Source organism: Dendrobates tinctorius, unplaced genomic scaffold (assembly GCF_039654945.1).
Source record: "Dendrobates tinctorius isolate UK_male_01 unplaced genomic scaffold, ASM3965494v1 ptg000159l, whole genome shotgun sequence".
NCBI lineage: Eukaryota > Metazoa > Chordata > Amphibia > Anura > Dendrobatidae > Dendrobates > Dendrobates tinctorius.
In genome coordinates, this window is record NW_027361826.1 from 6386649 (window position 1) to 6411455 (window position 24807).

The 24807-nt window shown below is 43.6% G+C and overlaps 1 protein-coding gene across 1 annotated transcript in view; it reads right to left on the reverse strand.

The window, feature by feature from the left end:
* DMC1 (DNA meiotic recombinase 1) overlaps positions 1–24807 on the reverse strand; it is a 534325-nt gene that overhangs the window by 195372 nt on the left and 314146 nt on the right. Inside the window, exon 8 of the mRNA XM_073549424.1 lies at positions 3963–4036. Coding sequence (XP_073405525.1) covers positions 3963–4036 — 74 coding nt within the window. The remainder of the gene's footprint in view (positions 1–3962; positions 4037–24807) is intronic.

The window sequence follows — 24807 nt, forward strand, 5'->3', positions numbered from 1 at the left end:
CTTACATTGGGTTTCGTGTTTCGGGACGACCCCGACTTTTCCCTATAATCGGACGATCTTGCTCGACCCGACTTTTGGAAAAGTCGGGTTTCACGAAACGAAACGCGACCCTAAAAAACCAAAAGTCGCTCAACTCTAGTGATGATGTAATGCTGATAAAAGGGAACATCCTATGTTGATTCATGACAAGTGATGGGAGAGAGGATGATGCTCAATAGTGTTCGTTCACTCAAGCAGAAGTGGACAATTTCAATTGAATAACTAAAGAGACAAACAAAATAATTAGTAAAATAAAAGAACAGAGAAATCAGATACAGATACTCAAATCATTTTGTCTTATAAAAATGGAATTAAGCTCAGCTTCTCATTAAGGGCCTTTTGTGGCCATTGTGTCCAGGGTAACTATCCATTGGTATTCCCTTTGTGCCAGGATACGTGTGAATGGGGGGGATCAGAGGGGGAGATCTCAAATGATGGGGGTATCTGTATCTGATTTCTCTGTTCTTTTACTTTACTAATCATTTTGTTTGTATCTTTTTTAGTTATTCAATTGAAACTATGTCTCGTATATGGTTTGTTACTCTGAATTTGTTGGATACTAGATTATATACTTTGTTCTCTGGTTTCTGATCAATATAGACCCCTTATTAACATGGTCCTAGGGTGTGTATAGGAATCTTGCTTTGTTCACCTCTGTTTCAATATGTTTCATATTTTTAAATGTATTCTTCTCAATAAATGAAATTTTTTTGTACTATATTTTGAAGTCAGCACTCCTTTTTGTAAAAAAGTATTTATATAGAGTTTCTTCTTGGTTTATTCTTTTGGGTATAATTTGTCCTGACAAATAGCTATGCTACTGGCAGTGTTAATTAATTTAGTTATATTCTTTGTTCCTGTGATTCATTTAACATCTCTTATGACTGCTCGTAAAACCCGGCCCTGGAATGGCCTAACAACTCTCTCAGCACCATAGGTGCTGGGTCATGCTTCCAAGCTCGCATCACCGCAGCTAAAAACCGCGATGACACATATCTCCCCTCAATGACTCATCAGGCGGCCATCTTACAGGGGTTACCCATCTATTTATTGTTTGCATATAAACTTTACTGTGAGTCATGAAATATTGGGCATATTACTATAAACCTTTCCTTATGAATTTTGTAGATGGCCCACTAATCGCCTATTCTTTAGTAGTCCTCAACTCTATACTATTTAGTTTTGCTAAGTATAATGTCCCAATATCACTTACATATATATCTACACTCATTTTTAGAAGGGCTGATTTTGGACACTACATAAAACCATCGTTAATTTAGAATGCCATTATACTGCTCCCACATCACCCCTACTCTATGCACGTGCACAGTAGCACAGCCCAACAGCTACCTGCAGATATATGCACTCATTGTATTCTGACATCGGCAGCGTTTGTCCTATGGACTCAGACACAGATTTGTGATCGGAAGCCACATGCACAACTTCAGCTGATGGGTCGCCAAAGATCAGCTTTCTCTGATCTTTCATACCTTGGACACTGATCACAGGCTGAGTCCCAGACACTGATCATGTGCTGAGTCCTGTCTTCTCTATGTAACGCCAAGAGATCACAGGCAAACACCGGTAACCAATACCTTTATTAGTAACCCAGTACTATGTGCCTTTTGACACTGAACAGCTCACGTACCCTGATGAAGCTGCGTGAGCAGTGATATGCATGGGGCTTGTTCTCCCATCCCTGGTACAGCAGCCATGCATTTGGACACTTTTTTGGCAATTTGAACTAGAGCACCTTACATTATATGGGCTTCTGATCTTCTCTAGTGATATTTTTTTCTAGTATTTTTTTTATACTTAGCCAGGCTATCTTTATTCCTATCTTGCTACTTCTATGGGGACGCCCATGTGAATATGAATATATATGTATATATATATATATATATATATATATATATATATATATATATATATATTATAAAAACTTCCCTCTGGGGATGGTCTTTGTTGTCCTTTCTCATTCTAGGGTCCTCTACCAGAGGCCTGGGAGTTTGAGGGTTCTGTGCAGGATCTTGGTTGTTCCCAGGAATGCGCTTTTCTGGACAGAGAGCTCAGATGTTGCTCCTGGGATCTGTTGTAGCCATTCTTCCAGCTTAGGGGTCACTGCTCCAAGTGCTCCTATCACCACTGGAATCACTGTTACTGTAAGGGTTCTAGGGAGAAACCCGAAAGTGGACCCTCTGGGTCGTGGCTCCATAGCCCCCGAGGGCAAGAGGACCAGGTAAAGACCACACCCTATACAGGGAATGTTAGGGGCAGGCCCAAGGGGGATGGAACCACAATGGCCGGAGCCAAAGGGGCGACTTAGGGCAACACAAGGGAGATAGAGTGGAAGGCCGGGGTGCGGACGGAGAAGTGAGGTACCAGGAACAGAGGAGTACAGGAGGCTGGATGGACCAGGAGGACCATGGGCAGGCAGGGCTTGTTGCTGCAAGAGAACATAGAGGGTAAAATGAAATACAGAGATGGACACAGGACAGACGGGTATGGTTAGAGACACAAAGCAGGAAGGTGGAGGCACAAGGCAAGCAGGTATAGCAGAGACGTGGAGCTGGCGTACATGGCGGAGGCACAGAGCTAGGAAGCTAGACTGAGACACGGGGTTTGACAGGCAGGGCAGAGACACGCTGGTAGGTAGGACAGGAACCCGGGGCTGACAGGCAAGGCAGAGACACGCTGGCAGGCAGGTGAGGCAGAGAGAGGGGCCTGAGAATAAGGGAGACGCTAAGCTAGCACCACCACAATTGATAAACAGGCATCTTACCAGCGCCAATGTCGAGCTGAAATACCCGATGGGCGCCGCCATGATGGGGCAGGACCACTGGGTCACAACCTCCTAGGAGGCCCGCGGCAAGAGGAGTGCGACTGCGCATGCGCAGGCCGCAGACGCGCCACGACCCCGAGCACACAGGCGGGGAGCTGTGTGGAATCAAGTCGGGGGCGTGCCACGGGGCGGAGACGGACGGGTGAGGAGGCAAGGCCGTGACAGTTGCCTTAATCTTCCACATCTTTCCCAGTTCTCCTTTGAGGCCCTGGTATTTCTCCAGCTTCTCATATTCCTTCTTTCTGATGTTGCTGTCCCTTAGCACTACCACATCTATTATAATTGCTGTTTTTTGATTCTTGCAATTGTGCATCTTGACTGCTACTGTACCATAGATCCAGGGGTGTTATGTACACTACTTTATGTGTTTTAAATATTTTTAATTGTATGTCAGTATGTGTTAATAAAGTTGTTCTTATTTATATCACAGGTGTGTACATCATATTTGCATGAACCACCTTTTCCTTTTCCCACATATACAAATTTCATGCATGATGCAGCACCCTATATCTAGTTTACAAGTTTATTAGGTGGTGCACCCTTCTTTCTTATTAGGCCGGAGTCACACTAGCGATAAAATCGGACGAATGCAATGCGATAAAAAATCGCATTGCATACGTCCCAATGTTATTCTATGTTGCTGCTCCCATCATGCGTTTTTTCATCGGATCCGTTCCTCGGACCGAGACAATCGCAGCATGCTGCGATTGTCATCGATTTTCGGATCGGATTCGACAAAGCAAGTCTATGGATGTGATTAAAAATCGCATTGAAAACGCACCACACGTGTGACTTGCGATTAAATCGCAAGACTTCTCCTGGTCAACAGGAAAGAGCATCAGGCATTGGATGTCAATTTGATGCTTAGATGCGAATAAAATCGGTTCATCGCTGGAAAATCGGACGACAGACGGATCCCTGGACAAGAAATCTTTGAGCGATTTCGTACCGTAAAAAACGGACCGATTTTTTTATTCGTTGTGTGTGACTCCAGCCTTATCCCACCTTTCAACTGTGTGGCAACCTTTTTTTGGGACCCTACTGGATAGATAAGATACTTATTTGTAATCTTTTTGTTTACCAAAAGCTTAAAAATACCAGCTTCTTCATGAAATTTAGCAGCCACATAATCCATAAGTTCCATCTGATGTTCACCTGTGAAAAAAACAATGATTTAAGAAAATATACCAGTTGTTGCTTAGTGTTTTTTCACCATCAGAGTGTACATATAGTTAGGTTCAAAAATATTTGGACAGTGACCCAAGTTTTGGCATTTTAATTGTTTACAAAACATATTCAAGATACAGATATATAATCAATATGGGATTAAAGTGCAGACTCATTTTTTTTTTTCTGGCGTCTCATTTTTTTTTTTCTTGTTACGCTATTTACCGATCAATTATTTTAAATTTTGAAACCACAACTTACCAAGTTTTGGAATCTACACCCCTTCAAGGATTTTATCCAGGGGTATCGTGAGTATTTTGAACCCACAGGTACTACAGAGAATTTGATCAAATACGGTCTTCATATTGAAAATTTTCATTTTTTTTTACAAAAATTATGTTTTAGCCCCAAATTTGCAATTTTTTATGCGATTTCCCTTGTGGACCCTACCATGCGCACAAACAGTGGATTTCCCCCACATATGGGGTATCAGTGTACTCAGGAGAAATTACACAACAAATTTTGTAGTCCACTTTCTCCTGATACCCTTTGTGAAAATAAAGTTTGGGTCTAAAGTGATTTTTTTTTTTGTGAAAAAAGTTAAATATTTTATTCCTTCCACATTGCTTTAGTTCTCGTGAAGCACCTGAAGCGTTAATAAATTACTTGAATATGCTTTTGAGCACCTTAAAGGGTGCAGTTTTTAGAATGGTATCACTTTGGAATATTTTCTCTCATTTAGGCCCCCAAACTCACTTCAAATGTGATGTGGTCCCTAAAAAAATGGTTTTGTAATTTTTGTTGGAAAAATGAGAAATTGCTGGTCAATTTTAACCCTTATAACATCCTAACAAAAAAAAAATTATGTTTCCAAAATTGTGCTGATGTGAAGTAGACATGTGGGAAATGTTATTTATTAATTATTTTGTGTGACATAACTCTGATTTCAGGGCACAAAAATTAAATGTTTGAAAATTGAAAAATTGAAACATTTTTGCCAAATTTCAGCTTCTTTCATAAACGCAAGTTATATTGAAGAAAATTGAAGAAATATTACTACTAACATGAAGTACAATATGTCACAAAAAAAAACATTTTCAGAATCACCGGGATCCGTTGCAGCGTTCCAGAGCTATAACCTCATAAAGTGACAGTGGTCAGAATTTTAAAAATTGGCCTGTCATTAACCCCTTAAGCCCCAAGGGTAGTTTGCACGTTCATGACCGGGCCAATTTTTACAATTCTGACCACTGTCCTTTTATGAGGTTTTAACTCTGAAACGCTTCCATGGATCCCGGTGATTCTGACATTGTTTTCTCGTGACATATTGTACTTCATGTTAGTGGTAAAATTTCATTCATATAACTTGCGTTTGTTTGTGAAAAAAATGGAAATTTCGCAATTTTCCAAATTTGAATTTTTATGCCCTTAAATCACAGAGATACGGCACGCAAAAAACTTAATAAATAACATTTCCCACATGTTTACTTTACATCAGCACAATATTGGAACCAAAATTTTTTTTGTTAGGAAGTTATAAGGGTTAAAATTTGACCAGCGATTTCTCATTTTTGCAACACCATTTTATTTTTACAGACCACATCACATTTGAAGCCACTTTGAGGGGTCTATATGATAGAAAATGCCCAAAAGTGACACGATTCTAAAAACTGCACCCCTTAAGGTGCTCAAAACCACATTCAAGAAGTTTATTAACCCTTTAGGTGTGTCACAGGAATTTTTTGAATATTTAAAAAAAAAAAAATGTAAATGTAACTTTTTTTTCACAAAAAAAATACTTCAGGTTAATTTTTTTTTATTTTACCAAGGGTAACAGGAGAAATTGGACTGTAAATGTTATTGTGCAATTTGTCCTGAGTACGCTGATACCTGATATGTGGGGGGAACCACTGTTTCGGCGCATGGCAGACCTCAGAAGGGAAGGAGCGCCGTTTGACTTTTTCAGTGCAAAATTGGCTGGAATTCAGATCGGACACCATGTCGTGATTGGAAAACCCCTGATGTACCAAAACAGTGGAAACCCCCCACAAATGACACCATTTTGGAAACTAGACCCCCCAAGGAACTTATCTAGATGTGTGGTGAGAACTTTGAACCCCCAAGGGCTTCACAGAAGTTTATAACATACAGCCGTACAATTAAAAAATCATATTTTTTCCACAAAAATGATCTTTTCACCCTCAGTTCTTCTTTCCAAGGGTAACAGGACCCTAAAAGATATTGTGTAATTTGTCCTGAGTGTGCTGATACCCCACATGTGGGGGTAAACCACTATTTGGGCGCATGGCAGAGCTCGGAAGGGAAGCAGCGCCATTTGACGTTTTTGGCTGGAATTGAGATCGGACACCATATCGCGTTTGGAAAGCACCTGATGTACCTAAACAGTGGAAACCCCCCACAAGTGACCCCATTTTGGAAACTATACCCCCTAAGGAACTTAACTAGATGTGTGGTGAGCACTTTGAACCCCCCAGTGCTTCACGGAAGTTTATAACGACGGGCGTGAAAATAAAAATATCGTATTTTTTCAACAAACATCATCTTTTAGTCCCCATTTTTTTATTTTCCCAAGGGTAACAGGAGAAATTGGACCCCAAAAGTTGTTTTCCAATTTGTCCTGAGTACGCTGACATCCCATATGTGGGAGAAAACTACTGTATGGGCACATGTCGGGGCTCGGAAGGGAAGTAGTGACGTTTTGGAATGCAGACTTTGATGGAATGGTCTGTAGGTGTCATGTTGCCTTTGGAGAGCCCCTAATGTACCTAAACAGTGGAAACCCCCACAAATGACCCCATTTTGGAAACTAGACCCCCTAAGGAACTTATCTAGATGTGTGGTGAGCACTTTGAACCCCCAAGGGCTTCACAGAAGTTTATAATGCCCAGGCATGAAAATAAAAAAATCGTATTTTTTCCACAAACATGATCTTTTAGTCTCCAATTTTTTTTTATTTTCCCAAGGGTAACAGGAGAAATTGGACCCCAAAAGTTGTTGTCCAATTTGTCCTGAGTACGCTAATACCTCATATGTGGGAGAAAACTACTGTATGGGCACACGTCGGGTCTCGGAAGGGAAATAGTGACGTTTTGGAATGCAGACTTTGATGGATTGGTCTGCGGGTGTCATGTGCGTTTGGAGAGCCCCTAATGTACCTAAACTATTGAAACTCCCCACAAGTGACCCCATTTTGGAAACTAGACCCCCCACGGAACTTATCTAGATGTGTGGTGAGCACTTTGAACCCCCAAGTGCTTCACAGAAGTTTATAACGCCTGGGCGTGAAAATAAAAAAAATCATTTTTTTCCACAAAAATAATATTTTTGCCCCCAATTTTTTATTTTTCTAAGGGTAACAGGAGAAATTGGACCCCAAAAGTTGTTTTGCAATTTGTCCTGAGTATGCTGATACCCTATATGTGGGGGTAAAACACTGTTTGGGCGCATGGCAGAGCTTGGTAGGGAAGGAGCACCATTTGACTTTTTCAATGCAGAATTGGCTGGAATTGAGATCAGACGCCATGTTGCATTTGGAGAGCACCTGAGGTGCCCAAACAGTGGAAACCCCCCAATTATAACTCCAACCCTATCCCTAGCCCTAACCCTAGCCCTAATGGTAAAATGGAAATAAATACTTTTTTTTATTTTATTATTTTTCCCTAACTAAGGGGGTGATAACGGGGGGTTTGATTTACTATTTATGGCGGGTTTTTATGTTTGGCAGCTGTCACACGCTAAAAGACGCTTTTTATTGTAAAAATAGTTTTTGCATCACCACATATTGAGAGCTATAATTTTTCCGTATTTTGACCCACTGAGTCATGTGAGGTCTTATTTTTTGCAGGACGAATTGATGTTTTTATTGGTACCATTTTCGGGCACGTGACATTTTTTGATCGCTTTTTATTCCGATTTTTGAGACGCAGAATGAACAAAAACCAGCGTTTCATGAACTTCTTTTGGGGGGGGTGTGCGTTTACACCGTTCCGCGTGCGGTAAAATTGATAAAGCGGTTTTATTCTTCGGGTCAGTACGGTTACAGCGATACCTCATTTAGTTTTTTTTTATGTTTTGTCGGTTTTATGCAATGAAAACTATTTTATATAAAAAATAAGTATTTTTACATCGCTTTATTCTGTGAGCTATAACTTTTTTATTTTTTTGCAGATGATGCTGTATGGTGGCTCATTTTTTGCGGGACAAGCTGACATTTTCAGCGGTACCATGGATATTTATATGCGCCTTTTTGATCGCGCGTTATTGCACTTTTTGTTCGGTGGTATGATAATAAATCATTATTTTTTGCTTCGTTTTTTATTTTTATTTTTTAAGGGGTTCGTTAAAGGGGTTAACTGATGGGACAGTTTTATAGGGCGGGTCGTTACGGACGCGGCGATACCAAATATGTGTACTTTTATTGTTTTGTTTTTCTTTATTTTCAAAAAATGAATTTATTGGGGAATATTTTATTTTTTTTAACTTTATTACATTGTCCCAGGTGGGACATCACTGTCCTGTGACAGATCGCTGATCTGTCACATCACAGATCACTGTGACAGATCAGCGATCTGTCACAGGCACTGCTGCAGACTTCCTCACTGCCTGCGCTTTGCAGGCAGTGAGGAAGTCGGCTCCCTACAGGTCCCCGAAGGTCCCCGTCGCCATCTTGGATCCGGGGGCCTGTAGGGAAAGAGCCCCCCCGCAGCAGCGCTGCACATTGCGCTGCCGTGGGGGGCTCAGGGAAGCATGGAGGGAGCCCCCTCCCTGCCGATGCTTCCCTTTAACCCCCGGTACACCCGCGATCGTGTTTGATCGCGGTGTACAAGGGGTTAACGTGTCGGGGCGGTCCGTGACCGCACGTGACACATTGTGCCTGGTGTCAGCTGTGATAATCAGCTGACACCCGGCCACGATCAGCGGCGCTTACCACGTGAGCGCCGCTGATCGCTATGACGTACTATCCCATCCCTGGGAATTTAGTCCCAGGGCACATGGACGGGATAGTACATCTGATGGCAGAAAGGGGTTAAGGTCAATATTGGCTCAATCACTAAGGGGTTGTCTGCAGCAAACAACTTGTTTCCATATGACGAATCACGGGCTAGCCCCTGGGTTCTACCTACACATAAGAGGTCATGTTGGTTGGTAATAATCTGATTGTCTAGTTTTTTTATAACCTTTTTTTCCTTTTTACTATTTTAAAAATGTTGGAGCCTGTTCACATTTCATTTTATGCATCTTTAAATCAACTGTCTGTTCTAATTAACAAGAGACACTGAAAAAGTAAAACTCAACCCTACGTACAGTACTTTATATAAAATGATGAAACTGGATGCCTTTAGTACACCATGCTATTACCTGTGATTTAACCCCTTAGTGACCAAGCCAATTTTGACCTTAAAGAGGTATTCCAATCTCCAAGATCCTATCCCAATATGTAGTAGGTGTAAAAATAATAATATTAGCAAATACCTCCAATTAGAAATGTAGCTTGATTTTTATGATTCGCTATGTGCAGGGATTGTAGGATCTTAGGAATCTGTGTTACGACCGCTAGCAGCTAGCTAATTAACTGTCATTTTATCAGTGGTCATAACCATGGATACCTACAGTGAAGGAAATAATTATTTGATCCCTTGCTGATTTTGCTAGTTTGCCCACTGGCAAAGACATGAATAGTCTATAATTTTAAGGGTAGGTTCATTTTAACATTGACAGAATATCAAAAATAAAATCCAGAAAATCACATTGTATCAATTATATAAATTTATTTGCATTTTGCAGTGAGAAATAAGTATTTGATCCTCTACCAACCATTCTGGCTCCTATAGACCAGTTAGACACTCCTAATCATCTTGTTATCTGCATAAAAGACAGATGTCTTATATAGTTGCCTTTATAAAAGACTCCTGTCCACAGACTCAATCAGTCAGACTGTAACCTCTACAACATGGTCAAGACCAAAGAGCTTTAAAAGGCTGTCAGGGACAAGATCATAGAGCTGCACAAAGCTGGAATGGGCTACAAAAGCATAAGTAAGATGCTGGGTGAGAAGGAGACAACTGTTGGAGCAATAGTAAGAAAATGGAAGAAACACAAAATGACTGTCAATCGACATCGATCTGGGGCATCATGCAAAATCTCCCCTCATGGGGTGTCCTTGATCATGAGAAAGGTGAGAGATCAGCCTAAAACTACACGGGGGGGAACTTGTTAATGATCTCAAGGCAGCTGGGACCACAGACACCAAGAAAACCATTGGTAACACATTACGCCATAAAGGTTTACAATCCTGTAGTGCCCATAAGGTCCCCCTGCTCAAGAAGGCACATGTTCAGGCCCGTTTGAAGTTTGCCCTTGAACACCTGGATGATTCTGTGAGTGATTGGGAGAAGGTGATGTGGTCAAATGAGACAAAAATTGAGCTCTTTGGCATTAACGAAACTCGCCATGTTTGGAGGAACAGAAATGCTGCCTATGACCCAAAGAACACCTTCTCCACTGTCAAGCATGGAGGAGGAAGCATTATGTTTTGGGGGTGTTTCTCTACTAAGGGCACAGGACCATGGGAGAATGGATGGAGCCATGTACCGTAAAATCTTGAGTGACAACCTCCTTCCCTCTGCCAGGACATTAAAAATGGGTCATGGCTGGTCCAGCAAGACAATGACCAAAAACATACAGCCAAGGCAACAAAGGAGTGGCTCAAAAAGCACATTAAGGTCATGAAGTGGCTTAACCAGTCTCCAGACCTTAATGAATTTTGTTTCTGGTGTTCTTCGACAGCTCTTTGGTCTTCACCATAGTGGAGTTTGGAGTGTGACTGTTTTATACTGATAACAAGTTCAAACAGGTGCCATTACTACAGGTAATGAGTGGAGGACAGAGTAGCATCTTAAAGAAGAAGTTACAGGTCTGTGAGAGCCAGAAATCTTGCATGTTTTTAGGTGACCAAATACTTATTTTCCACCTAAATTTACAAAATATATCTTGCCAAATCAGACAAGGTGATTTTCTGGATTTGTTTTCTTATTTTCACTCTCATAGTTGTGGTCTACCTATGATGTCAATTACAGGCCTCTCTCATCTTTTTAAGTGGAATAACTTGCACAATTGGTGGCTAACTAAATACTTTTTTCCCCACTGTATTGGGATAGGATGGTACCTCTTTAATGACCAGACCAATTTTTTTAAATTTGGCCTGTGTCACTTTATGAGGTAATAGCTCTGGAACTGTCACGGATGTGGTTTGTGGAACCACTTTGCCACAGACCACGGAGAGCCAGGAGGGGCGTGACTAGGCGAGCATCGGACTTTTCACTAGAGCCTCTGATGGTGAGGTGTTGTGAGTTCATTTTCCCCTTCTTCACTGAGGTCTGGGGGAACTCCCTATTCTGGTAAAGGAAGGTAATGAGCCTGATTATCAGGCACCTGAGTCTAATGAGGATGACTGGCTGAGTGGAGTCACTGACTGGATATAAGGCTGCCGACGCCCTCCTGCCCTGCGGGTGATTTCTCTTTGGACTTCTAGGACACCAGTCTGATTCCTGCTTCCCTAAAGCTAAGTTTCTGCTTTGCCTGTTTGCATTTGTGTTTTGTGTTTGTTTTCCTTGCTTTTCTGGATTCTGCCATTCCCTGCTGGGATGAGCTGAATCTCCTTTTGCCGGTTGCTCTGTCTTCAGAATATTCCTGAGTACTGACATAGCTTTTTTGAAGCCTAGCGTCTTCAGGGCCTTTTTTACTGTCAGCCTGTTGGCTCTTATTTTCATAGGGTTTTTCATGGATTGCAGACAGCAGCCTTCCTGTCCTTTCCTATCTAGGTAGTTTTGGGCCCCGTCTTTGCTCAGTCTATCTTTCTGTCTGTGTTAGTGTTTTCTTCTTGCTTCACCGTCATTATATGTTGGGGGCTGCCTATTGCTTTGGGGTCTGCTCTGGGGCAGTTTAGATTTCCCCTTTCTTTCTTTAGGCCTATTTAATTCTCCGGCTGTGATCGAGGGGTCTAGGGCATCGTAGGAACCCCCACGGCTACTGTTAGTTGTTGTGATAGGATCAGGGGTCTGCAATCCGATAGCTGCCAACCTCTCTGGTTTTCTGGACTTAGCTAGCATTTTTGTTTTTGCCTCCTACGGTGACTCAATCATAACAGAATCACCCGCCATACCGCAGATCCTAGGGTACTCAATAGCAGGAAAGAATTGTGTTTAAAAAAAAAAAAAAAAAAAGTGTGTGTATATTCTTTCCTCTATATCTCTGAGGCCGTAGGGGGAATTTCTTTTTCTCTCAATGGAGATAAAGCAATTGTCTGATCGTGTGGAGCAGCTCGCTGCGGAAGTGCGGGGAATTTCCGCCTACCTTGCTCGTTCGCATGCTGTTGAACCAAAGATCCCTACACCTGATGTATTTTTTGGGGATCGATCTAAATTTTTGAGTTTCAAAAATAATTGTAAATTATTTTTTGCCTTGAAGCCTAACTCTTCAGGGAGCTCCGCGCAGCAGGTTAAAATTGTCATCTCTTTGCTGCATGGCGATCCCCAGGATTGGGCGTTTTCTTTGAAACTAGATGATCCTATTCTGACTAATGTGAACGCATTCTTTCAAGCTTTGGGGTTGTTGTATGACGAACCTAATGCTATTGATCAGGCTGAAAAGACCCTGTTGGCATTAAACCAGGGTCGAGATTCTGCAGAGTTGTACTGTCAAAAGATCCGAAAGTGGGCGGTCCTTACTACCTGGAATGATAATGCCTTGGCTGCTCTCTTTCGGAAGGGTTTGTCAGAAGCCGTAAAAGATACTATGGTGGGATTTCCTGTTCCCTCTGGTCTGGACGATTCTATGTCATTAGCCATTCAGGTTGATCGGCGTTTACGTGAACGCAGGATTGCACGAGAGGTGTTGCCACCGGTTGAACTGACGTCTGAACCTATGCAATGTGATAGAGTTTTGTCTAAGGCGCAACGTCAGGAGTTCAGAAGGCGTAATAAGCTGTGTTTTTTCTGTGGAGATGCCTCGCATATTATTTCTGTTTGTCCTAAACGAGAGAAACGCTTTGCACACACGTTTTCTGTTGGTGGTGTTCAACCTAAGTTTCTTCTGGCAATTACTCTGATCTGCTCCCTGTCCACATTTTCCGCCAAGGCTTTTGTGGATTCGGGAGCAGCGCTAAACCTAATGGACTTGGATTTTGCTAAACGTTGTGGATTTCCGATGACACCTCTGCAGACGCCTATCCCTTTGAGGGGGATTGATGCTACTCCTTTGGCTAAAAATAAACCTCAGTTTTGGACCCAGGTGGTCATGCGGGTCGCCCCAGACCATCAAGAAAATTGCAGATTTTTGGTGTTGCATGGTCTGCATGATGCCGTTGTTCTGGGGTTTCCCTGGTTGCAAATTCATAATCCAGTTTTGGATTGGAAGTCTGTGTCTGTGGTGAGTTGGGGTTGTCGGTGTGCCTTTAGTGAGGCTCCGGTTTTTTCCACCTCTCCTCAGTCGCATGATGTTCCTGACTATTTGGCGGACTTTTATGATGTATTTAGTGAGAATGAGTCTGCGTCCTTGCCTCCTCATAGGAGTTATGACTGTGCAATTGAACTAAGCCCGGGGTGTAAATTTCCCAAGGGTCGGCTCTTCAATTTATCTGTACACGAGCACGAGGCTATGCGGTCCTATATTAAGGAGGCGCTGGAGAAGGGTCATATTAGACCATCCTCTTCACCCTTAGGTGCCGTTTTTTTTTTTGTGGCCAAAAAGGATGGTTCTTTAAGGCCTTGTATTGATTATCGTGCCCTCAATAAAATTACTATTAAATATCAGTATCCGTTACCCCTGATTTCGGATCTATTCTCTAGAGTTAGAGGTGCTTGCTGGTTTACCAAGCTTGACCTCAGGGGGGCGTATAATCTTATCCACATTAAGCAGGGGGATGAATGGAAGACGGCATTTAATACTCCGGAGGGACATTTTGAGTACCTGGTGATGCCTTTTGGGCTCACTAATGCCCCTTCTGTCTTCCAGTGCTTCATGAACGATATTTTCCGAGACTTTGTCGATAAATTTTTGATTATCTATCTGGATGATATTTTGATCTTCTCCAAGGATTGGGATTCTCATGTGGAACATATTCGGACTGTGTTCCGGATCTTGAGGGAGAATTCCCTGTATGTCAAAGGATCGAAATGCCTTTTTGGAGTACAGAGGATTTCATTTTTGTGATTTATTTTGTCTCCGTCAACTATTGAAATGGACCCGGCCAAGGTACAGGCCATTTATGATTGGGTTCAGCCCACTTCTTTGAAGGCCCTCCAGAAGTTTTTGGGGTTTGCTAATTTTTATCGGAAATTTATAGCAAAATTTTCTAGTATTGCCAAGCCATTGACTGATCTGACTAAGAAGGGTGCTGATGTGTTGAATTGGTCTCCGGAGGCTGTTGCTTCCTTTCAGGAGCTGAAGCGAAGATTTACCTCCGCCCCGGTTTTGCGGCAACCGGATGTCTCACTCCCGTTCCAGGTAGAGGTGGATGCTTCTGAGATTGGTGCAGGAGCTGTTTTGTCCCAAAAGGATCCTGTAACATCTAAAATGAATCCCTGTGCTTTCTTTTCCCGAAAGTTCTCTCCATCTGAACGTAACTATGATGTGGGGAATCGGGAACTGTTGGCCATGAAATGGGCATTTGAGGAGTGGAGACATTGGTTGGAGGGAGCTAAACATCAAGTTGTGGTCCTCACTGACCACAAGAATTTGATTTACCTAGAGTCGGCTAAACGCTTGAACCCTAGACAGGCTAGGTGGGCCTTGTTTTTTACACGTTTTGATTTTGTGGTTTCTTTTCTTCCTGGAACTAAGAATGTCAAGGCAGACGCCGTCTTTAGGAGTTTCTTTGCTGATTCTCCTGTGGTGACCAAGCCTGCTACCATCTTAGGCGAAGGGGTAGTTCTTTCTGCCATCTCGCCCGATTTGAGACTTGCTATGCAAGAGTTCCAGGAGGACAAACCTGAGCGTTGTCCCAGTGGAAAGTTGTATGTTCCTGACCAGTGGAAGAAGAGAGTGATGTCTGAAGTTCATTGCTCTACGTTGGCTGGTCATCCAGGTATTTTTGGTACTAGAGATCTGGTGAGTCGCTCTTTTTGGTGGTCCACCTTGTCTCATGATGTCAGGAATTTTGTGCAGTCCTGTGGGACTTGCTCCCGGTCTAAATCTTGTTCTCGCTCTAGTGGGTTGTTGATGCCTTTGCCGGTCCCCAGGAGGCCATGGACCCATATTTCAATGGATTTCATCTCTGATATGCCGGTCTCTCAAAGAATGACTGTTATTTGGGTGATTTGTGATAGGTTCTCTAAGATGGTTCATCTTGTACCACTCCCTAAGTTGCCATCTTCCTCTGAGTTGGTGCCCCTGTTTTTGCAACAGGTGGTTCGCTTGCACGGGATTCCTGAGAACATTGTATTCAGATACAATGAGTTACAGAGGAGTTCAGTTTGTGTCTAGATTTTGGAGGACTTTCTGTTCCAAGCTTGGAATTCAGTTGTCCTTCTCCTCTGCTTTTCACCCTCAGACTAATGGGCAGACAGAGAGAACAAACCAGACCTTGGAGTCGTATTTGAGATGTTTTATTTCCGCTGATCAGGATGATTGGGTTTCATTTTTGCCCTTGGCCGAATTTGCTTTAAATAATAGAGCTAGTTCTGCCACTTTGATGTCACCTTTTTTTTGTAACTTTGGGTTTCATCCTCGATTTTCTTCAGGGCAGGTGTTCTGCCTGCCCAGGTGTTGACACTGTGGTGGAGAGAATGCACCAGATCTGGGACCAAGTGGTGGATAAGTTATCTCTCTCCCAGGAAAAGGCCCAGTGGTTTTCCAATCGACATAGGACCATTGGTCCCCAGTTTAAGATTGGTGATATGGTGTGGTTATCTTCAAAAAATATTGCTATGAAGGTGGCTTCTCCTAAGTTTAAGCCTAGATCTATTGGACCTTACAAGATTTTGGAGATTATTAATCCGGTCTCTTTTCGTTTGGCTCTTCCTGTCACATTTAAAATCCATAATGTGTTCCATAAGTCCTTGTTGAAGAGGTTTGTTGAACCAGTTGTTCCTGGGGTGGCACCTCCAAACCCTGTATTGGTTGAAGGTAACATGGAATATGAGGTAGAGAAAATACTGGATTCCCGTCTGGCTAGACGGAGACTCCAGTATTTGGTTAAGTGGAAGGGTTATGGTCAGGAGGATAATTCCTGGGTCTCTGCCTCTGATATTCATGCCAAAAGATTGGTGCGTGCCTTTCATCGGGCTCACCCTGATCGCCCTGGTGGCGTGGTTGAGGGTTCGGTGACCCCTCCTCAAGGGGGAGGTACTGTTGTGAGTTCATTTTCCCCTTCTTCACTGAGGTCTGGGGAACTCCCTATTCTGGTAAAGGAAGGTAATGAGCCTGATTATCAGGCACCTGAGTCTAATGAGGATGACTGGCTGAGTGGAGTCACTGACTGGATATAAGGCTGCCGACACCCTCCTGCCCTGCGGGTGATTTCTCTTTGGACTTCTAGGACACCAGTCTGATTCCTGCTTCCCTAAAGCTAAGTTTCTGCTTTGCCTGTTTGCATTTGTGTTTTGTGTTTGTTTTCCTTGCTTTTCTGGATTCTGCCATTCCCTGCTGGGATGAGCTGAATCTCCTTTTGCCGGTTGCTCTGTCTTCAGAATATTCCTGAGTACTGACATAGCTTTTTTGAAGCCTAGCGTCTTCAGGGCCTTTTTTACTGTCAGCCTGTTGGCTCTTATTTTCATAGGGTTTTTCACGGATTGCAGACAGCAGCCTTCCGGTCCTTTCCTATCTAGGTAGTTTTGGGCCCCGTCTTTGCTCAGTCTATCTTTCTGTCTGTGTTAGTGTTTTCTTCTTGCTTCACCGTCATTATATGTTGGGGGCTGCCTATTGCTTTGGGGTCTGCTCTGGGGCAGTTTAGATTTCCCCTTTCTTTCTGTAGGCCTATTTAATTCTCCGGCTGTGATCGAGGGGTCTAGGGCATCGTAGGAACCCCCACGGCTACTGTTAGTTGTTGTGATAGGATCAGGGGTCTGCAATCCGATAGCTGCCAACCTCTCTGGTTTTCTGGACTTAGCTAGCATTTTTGTTTTTGCCTCCTACGGTGACTCAATCATAACAGTGAGGATAGACTTGGCTCCCGATGCATGCCAGGTGACACTCCAGGACAGACCAACGATCACGCAGCAGCTGGACCCAGAAGGATGGTAGAGCAGCAGGTAGAGCTTGTATCAGAGTGCAGCTGACTAAGTTTGTATCCGAGTGCAGCCGGCAGGAATCACACTGGAGTGCAGCAAGCAGAACTTGCATCTGAATACAGCAAGTAGGATTTACATCTGAGTGCAGCAAGCAGGATTTGTACTTAGAGCACAGCAAACAGGACTTACACTGGTATGCGATCTTTCACAACATAGACTGTAAACAGGAACCTCCCCAGTTGAGAGGAAGCAATATGTCACGATCCATGCTGGATTGTGACAGATTTAGCACAAGTAACCTTTTTTTCCTTTAAGCTTTTGGCTTAAAGTTAGTTTTGCCCCCGGTGGCCGCTAGCATTATTACATTGTAGTTTATTTAGTTCTAGTTTTGCCCCCGGTGGCCGCTAGCGTTATTACACGTGAATTACTAACAGGTGTGATTGCCCTGACTCCTATCTATAAAGGAGTGTCAGGTGGTTGCAATCACTGTTTGTGATATTGGTCATTTCCAACCATCCTTGGTGAAGGAAGGAGCTAGAGAAGAGTTCCATGCAACTCAGTCAGAGTCTTGGTGGGGAAGGAGCTACAGAGAGGAGTTCCTTGCAGCTCTGACAAAGCTTTGGCGAAGTAGCAGCTATTCAGGAGGAAAGTTGTATTCGGGTGCCGGACTCTGTTGCTGGGAGCAATAGCAACAGAGTAAAGCTAAGTGGTGTTTTCCCTGTTTGTATATTTTTCCTGTGTGTGTATTAGTGCAGCGGTGGGTTTAGTCTCTTCACCATCCAGCTCATTAGTAAGGGATAGGTGCTGGGTGTGCTAGGGGTTAAGGTATCCAGCTCGGTGACAGGTAAGGAGCCTCTATAGGGAATGTGAGGAGTGCAGGGACACTGGCTCAGGGGAATGCAGGTCTCCATGTCCCCATTCCCTAGTGCAGGGCCCACCGTTGTAACTGTTTCCACCGGTGTTCCCCTTTACTCTGTAAATTTGCCCTGCTGGAGGCGGTGTATCCAGGTACATGTGTAATTATTGAAATTCGCCCTGCTGGAGGCGGTGTATCCGGCTGCACGTGACATTATCACCAACCTTACATTTTTTTTTGCTGGTGAGCCATGGGCCAAATTCAGACCTGTGAGCAGTTGCTGGAGGGCCTCACTGAGGTGAGTGAGGAGCTGAATATTGTGTTGAAACAGTTCCAGCAGCAGTTATCAGGGTCTAGGGCCTCTCCTCTGGCTCAGCCAGAAACCCAATTTGCGGCGTTGGCCAATATGCCCCCTGCAGTTCCTGCTCAGGACTTGGTCATACCCGCGGACGCGCCCAGGCAGGTGGGAGGAGTTGGTGTCCCAATGGTGCTGTCTGGTGTCCCCCAAGGTGAAGGGGTACGTCCCTGTATTGAACAGACTGATGATCTGGTCTGCGGGGCTCACGCCAAAACTTCTTCTGTTGCAGCTCAGAAGCCGCGCCCCCCTGGTCGTGTGGAGGAAGACGACCTGGGAGTGTACATTTCCTCCTCTGCGGCTTTGGCGAATATGCCCCCTGGAGTCCCTGCTGGGGAGCAGGACTTGCTTGTGCACGCGGACGTACCCAGGCAGGTGGGAGGAGTTGGTGTCCCCATGGTGTTGCCTGGTGTCCCCCAAGGTGAAGGGGTACGTCCCTGTAGTGAGCAGTAGTGTTGCTCATTCCGATACTACAAATATCGGGTATCGGCCGATATTCGCTGTATCGGAGTTCCGATACTGAGTTCTGATATTTTTACAATATTGAATACCGGAATCAGAAGTTCCCATAATGCAATGAGCCAGTTGTGTTAGCCATGTTAACTAATGGCATGGCTGTGATTGGCTGCTGAAATGATGTCATCATGATGCGCGGCCTGTGCGGGCCTGCCGGGGGTCTGCACGGGCCTGCCGGGGGTCTGTGCAGGCTGCCGGGGGTCTGTTCGGGCCTGCCGGGGGTCTGTGCAGGCTGCCGGGGGTCTGTTCAGGCCTGCTGGGGGGTCACTGCGGGCTACCGGGGGTCTGTGCGGGCCTGCCGGGGGTCTGTGCGAGCTGCCGGGGGTTGTGTGTGTGTGTGTGCAGGCATCGTCCGATGGGACTACAAGTCCCATCGGGCGATACCTGCTACAATGACAGTGATTGACACATTAGCCAATGATGGGACAGTAGTAGTCCCATCATCCGGCTAATGTGTTGAATGTAAAAAAAAAACAAAAAACCATACATACATACATACTACATATATACAACATTCATGCAACATACATACATACTACATACATACTTCATATATACTACATTCATACAACATACATACATACTACATACATACTACATATATACTACATTCATACAGCATACATACATACTACATAATACATACTACATATATACTACATTCATACAACATACATACATACATACTACATATATAATACATTCATACAACATACATACATACATACATACTACATACTACATATATACTACATTCATACAACATACATACATACTACATATATACTACATTCATACAACATACATACATACTACATACTTACACCTACAAAAGACCTTCTGAGTTCAAAAACGCCCAAAACAGTTTTAACTCTAACGAGAAATCACACAAAACCATCGTTTTTGTGCAAAAATATACAATCAATTTATTCATATAAAATTCATATCATCACAAATACAATGAGTATATGTAAGAGGTGGAAACAGCAAACCACTCGACATAATGTGCACAGAATCTCAACCAGTAAATAGCGTCTGGTACAGGGTATAAATACAAAGGAATTTAATAAAGTACTGCCTCATGATAAGGTGCCTGTGTATAAAGCTGCTCATATCTCATAAGGAGATTAAAGTAAACATCCACATGTGTGCAAGATTTAGCACAAGTAACCTTTTTATTCCTTTAAGCTTTTGGCTTAAAGTTAGTTTTGCCCCCGGTGGCCGCTAGCATTATTACATTGTAGTTTATTTAGTTCTAGTTTTCCCCCCGGTGGCCGCTAGCGTTATTACAGGAGAATTACTAGCAGGTGTGATTGCCCTGACTCCTATCTATAAAGGAGTGTCAGGTGGTTGCAATCACTGTTGGTGATATTGGTCATTTCCAACCATCCTTGGTGAAGGAAGGAGCTAGAGAAGAGTTCCTTGCAGCTCAGTCAGAGTCTTGGTGGGGAAGGAGCTACAGAGAGGAGTTCCTTGCAGCTCTGACAAAGCTTTGGTGAAGTAGCAGCTATTCAGGAGGAAAGCTGTATTCGGGTGCCAGACTCTGTTGCTGGGAGCAATAGCAACAGAGCAAAGCTAAGTGGTGTTTTCCCTGTTTGTATATTTTTCCTGTGTGTGTATTAGTGCAGCGGTGGGATTAGTCTCTGCACCATCCAGCTCACTAGTAAGGGATAGGTGCAGGGTGAGCTAGGGACTTAGGTATCCAGCTCAGCAACAAGTGAGGAGCCTGTAAAGGGAACGTGAGGCGTGCAGGGACACTGGCTCAGGGGAGTGCAGGAGGTCTACATATCCATGTTCCCTAGTGCAGGGCCCACCGTTGTATCTGATTTCCCCAGTGTTCCCCTTGTTTGTCCTGGTGTTAGTGCCATCCAGCGGGTCTCGGCATAGAGGACAGTTCACACCGTGACACAATATATACATACATCTTGGATCCGGGGGCCTGTAGGGAAAGAGCCCCCCCGCAGCAGCGCTGCACATTGCGCTGCCGTGGGGGGCTCAGGGAAGCATGGAGGGAGCCCCCTCCCTGCCGATGCTTCCCTTTAACCCCCGGTACACCCGCGATCGTGTTTGATCGCGGTGCACAAGGGGTTAACGTGTCGGGGCGGTCCGTGACCGCACGTGACACATTGTGCCTGGTGTCAGCTGTGATAATCAGCTGACACCCGGCCACGATCAGCGGCGCTTACCACGTGAGCGCCGCTGATCGCTATGACGTACTATCCCATCCCTGGGAATTTAGTCCCAGGGCACATGGACGGGATAGTACATCTGATGGCAGAAAGGGGTTAAGGTCAATATTGGCTCAATCACTAAGGGGTTGTCTGCAGCAAACAACTTGTTTCCATATGACGAATCACGGGCTAGCCCCTGGGTTCTACCTACACATAAGAGGTCATGTTGGTTGGTAATAATCTGTCTAGTTTTTTTATAACCTTTTTTTCCTTTTTACTATTTTAAAAATGTTGGAGCCTGTTCACATTTCATTTTATGCATCTTTAAATCAACTGTCTGTTCTAATTAACAAGAGACACTGAAAAAGTAAAACTCAACCCTACGTACAGTACTTTATATAAAATGATGAAACTGGATGCCTTTAGTACACCATGCTATTACCTGTGATTTAACCCCTTAGTGACCAAGCCAATTTTGACCTTAAAGAGGTATTCCAATCTCCAAGATCCTATCCCAATATGTAGTAGGTGTAAAAATAATAATATTAGCAAATACCTCCAATTAGAAATGTAGCTTGATTTTTATGATTCGCTATGTGCAGGGATTGTAGGATCTTAGGAATCTGTGTTACGACCGCTAGCAGCTAGCTAATTAACTGTCATTTTATCAGTGGTCATAACCATGGATACCTACAGTGAAGGAAATAATTATTTGATCCCTTGCTGATTTTGCTAGTTTGCCCACTGGCAAAGACATGAATAGTCTATAATTTTAAGGGTAGGTTCATTTTAACATTGACAGAATATCAAAAATAAAATCCAGAAAATCACATTGTATCAATTATATAAATTTATTTGCATTTTGCAGTGAGAAATAAGTATTTGATCCTCTACCAACCATTCTGGCTCCTATAGACCAGTTAGACACTCCTAATCATCTTGTTATCTGCATAAAAGACAGATGTCTTATATAGTTGCCTTTATAAAAGACTCCTGTCCACAGACTCAATCAGTCAGACTGTAACCTCTACAACATGGTCAAGACCAAAGAGCTTTAAAAGGCTGTCAGGGACAAGATCATAGAGCTGCACAAAGCTGGAATGGGCTACAAAAGCATAAGTAAGATGCTGGGTGAGAAGGAGACAACTGTTGGAGCAATAGTAAGAAAATGGAAGAAACACAAAATGACTGTCAATCGACATCGATCTGGGGCATCATGCAAAATCTCCCCTCATGGGGTGTCCTTGATCATGAGAAAGGTGAGAGATCAGCCTAAAACTACACGGGGGGGAACTTGTTAATGATCTCAAGGCAGCTGGGACCACAGACACCAAGAAAACCATTGGTAACACATTACGCCATAAAGGTTTACAATCCTGTAGTGCCCATAAGGTCCCCCTGCTCAAGAAGGCACATGTTCAGGCCCGTTTGAAGTTTGCCCTTGAACACCTGGATGATTCTGTGAGTGATTGGGAGAAGGTGATGTGGTCAAATGAGACAAAAATTGAGCTCTTTGGCATTAACGAAACTCGCCATGTTTGGAGGAACAGAAATGCTGCCTATGACCCAAAGAACACCTTCTCCACTGTCAAGCATGGAGGAGGAAGCATTATGTTTTGGGGGTGTTTCTCTACTAAGGGCACAGGACCATGGGAGAATGGATGGAGCCATGTACCGTAAAATCTTGAGTGACAACCTCCTTCCCTCTGCCAGGACATTAAAAATGGGTCATGGCTGGTCCAGCAAGACAATGACCAAAAACATACAGCCAAGGCAACAAAGGAGTGGCTCAAAAAGCACATTAAGGTCATGAAGTGGCTTAACCAGTCTCCAGACCTTAATGAATTTTGTTTCTGGTGTTCTTCGACAGCTCTTTGGTCTTCACCATAGTGGAGTTTGGAGTGTGACTGTTTTATACTGATAACAAGTTCAAACAGGTGCCATTACTACAGGTAATGAGTGGAGGACAGAGTAGCATCTTAAAGAAGAAGTTACAGGTCTGTGAGAGCCAGAAATCTTGCATGTTTTTAGGTGACCAAATACTTATTTTCCACCTAAATTTACAAAATATATCTTGCCAAATAAGACAAGGTGATTTTCTGGATTTGTTTTCTTATTTTCACTCTCATAGTTGTGGTCTACCTATGATGTCAATTACAGGCCTCTCTCATCTTTTTAAGTGGAATAACTTGCACAATTGGTGGCTAACTAAATACTTTTTTCCCCACTGTATTGGGATAGGATGGTACCTCTTTAATGACCAGACCAATTTTTTTAAATTTGGCCTGTGTCACTTTATGAGGTAATAGCTCTGGAACTGTCACGGATGTGGTTTGTGGAACCACTTTGCCACAGACCACGGAGAGCCAGGAGGGGCGTGACTAGGCGAGCATCGGACTTTTCACTAGAGCCTCTGATGGTGAGGTGTTGTGAGTTCATTTTCCCCTTCTTCACTGAGGTCTGGGGGAACTCCCTATTCTGGTAAAGGAAGGTAATGAGCCTGATTATCAGGCACCTGAGTCTAATGAGGATGACTGGCTGAGTGGAGTCACTGACTGGATATAAGGCTGCCGACGCCCTCCTGCCCTGCGGGTGATTTCTCTTTGGACTTCTAGGACACCAGTCTGATTCCTGCTTCCCTAAAGCTAAGTTTCTGCTTTGCCTGTTTGCATTTGTGTTTGTTTTCCTTGCTTTTCTGGATTCTGCCATTCCCTGCTGGGATGAGCTGAATCTCCTTTTGCCGGTTGCTCTGTCTTCAGAATATTCCTGAGTACTGACATAGCTTTTTTGAAGCCTAGCGTCTTCAGGGCCTTTTTTACTGTCAGCCTGTTGGCTCTTATTTTCATAGGGTTTTTCATGGATTGCAGACAGCAGCCTTCCTGTCCTTTCCTATCTAGGTAGTTTTGGGCCCCGTCTTTGCTCAGTCTATCTTTCTGTCTGTGTTAGTGTTTTCTTCTTGCTTCACCGTCATTATATGTTGGGGGCTGCCTATTGCTTTGGGGTCTGCTCTGGGGCAGTTTAGATTTCCCCTTTCTTTCTTTAGGCCTATTTAATTCTCCGGCTGTGATCGAGGGGTCTAGGGCATCGTAGGAACCCCCACGGCTACTGTTAGTTGTTGTGATAGGATCAGGGGTCTGCAATCCGATAGCTGCCAACCTCTCTGGTTTTCTGGACTTAGCTAGCATTTTTGTTTTTGCCTCCTACGGTGACTCAATCATAACAGAATCACCCGCCATACCGCAGATCCTAGGGTACTCAATAGCAGGAAAGAATTGTGTTTAAAAAAAAAAAAAAAAAAAGTGTGTGTATATTCTTTCCTCTATATCTCTGAGGCCGTAGGGGGAATTTCTTTTTCTCTCAATGGAGATAAAGCAATTGTCTGATCGTGTGGAGCAGCTCGCTGCGGAAGTGCGGGGAATTTCCGCCTACCTTGCTCGTTCGCATGCTGTTGAACCAAAGATCCCTACACCTGATGTATTTTTTGGGGATCGATCTAAATTTTTGAGTTTCAAAAATAATTGTAAATTATTTTTTGCCTTGAAGCCTAACTCTTCAGGGAGCTCCGCGCAGCAGGTTAAAATTGTAATCTCTTTGCTGCATGGCGATCCCCAGGA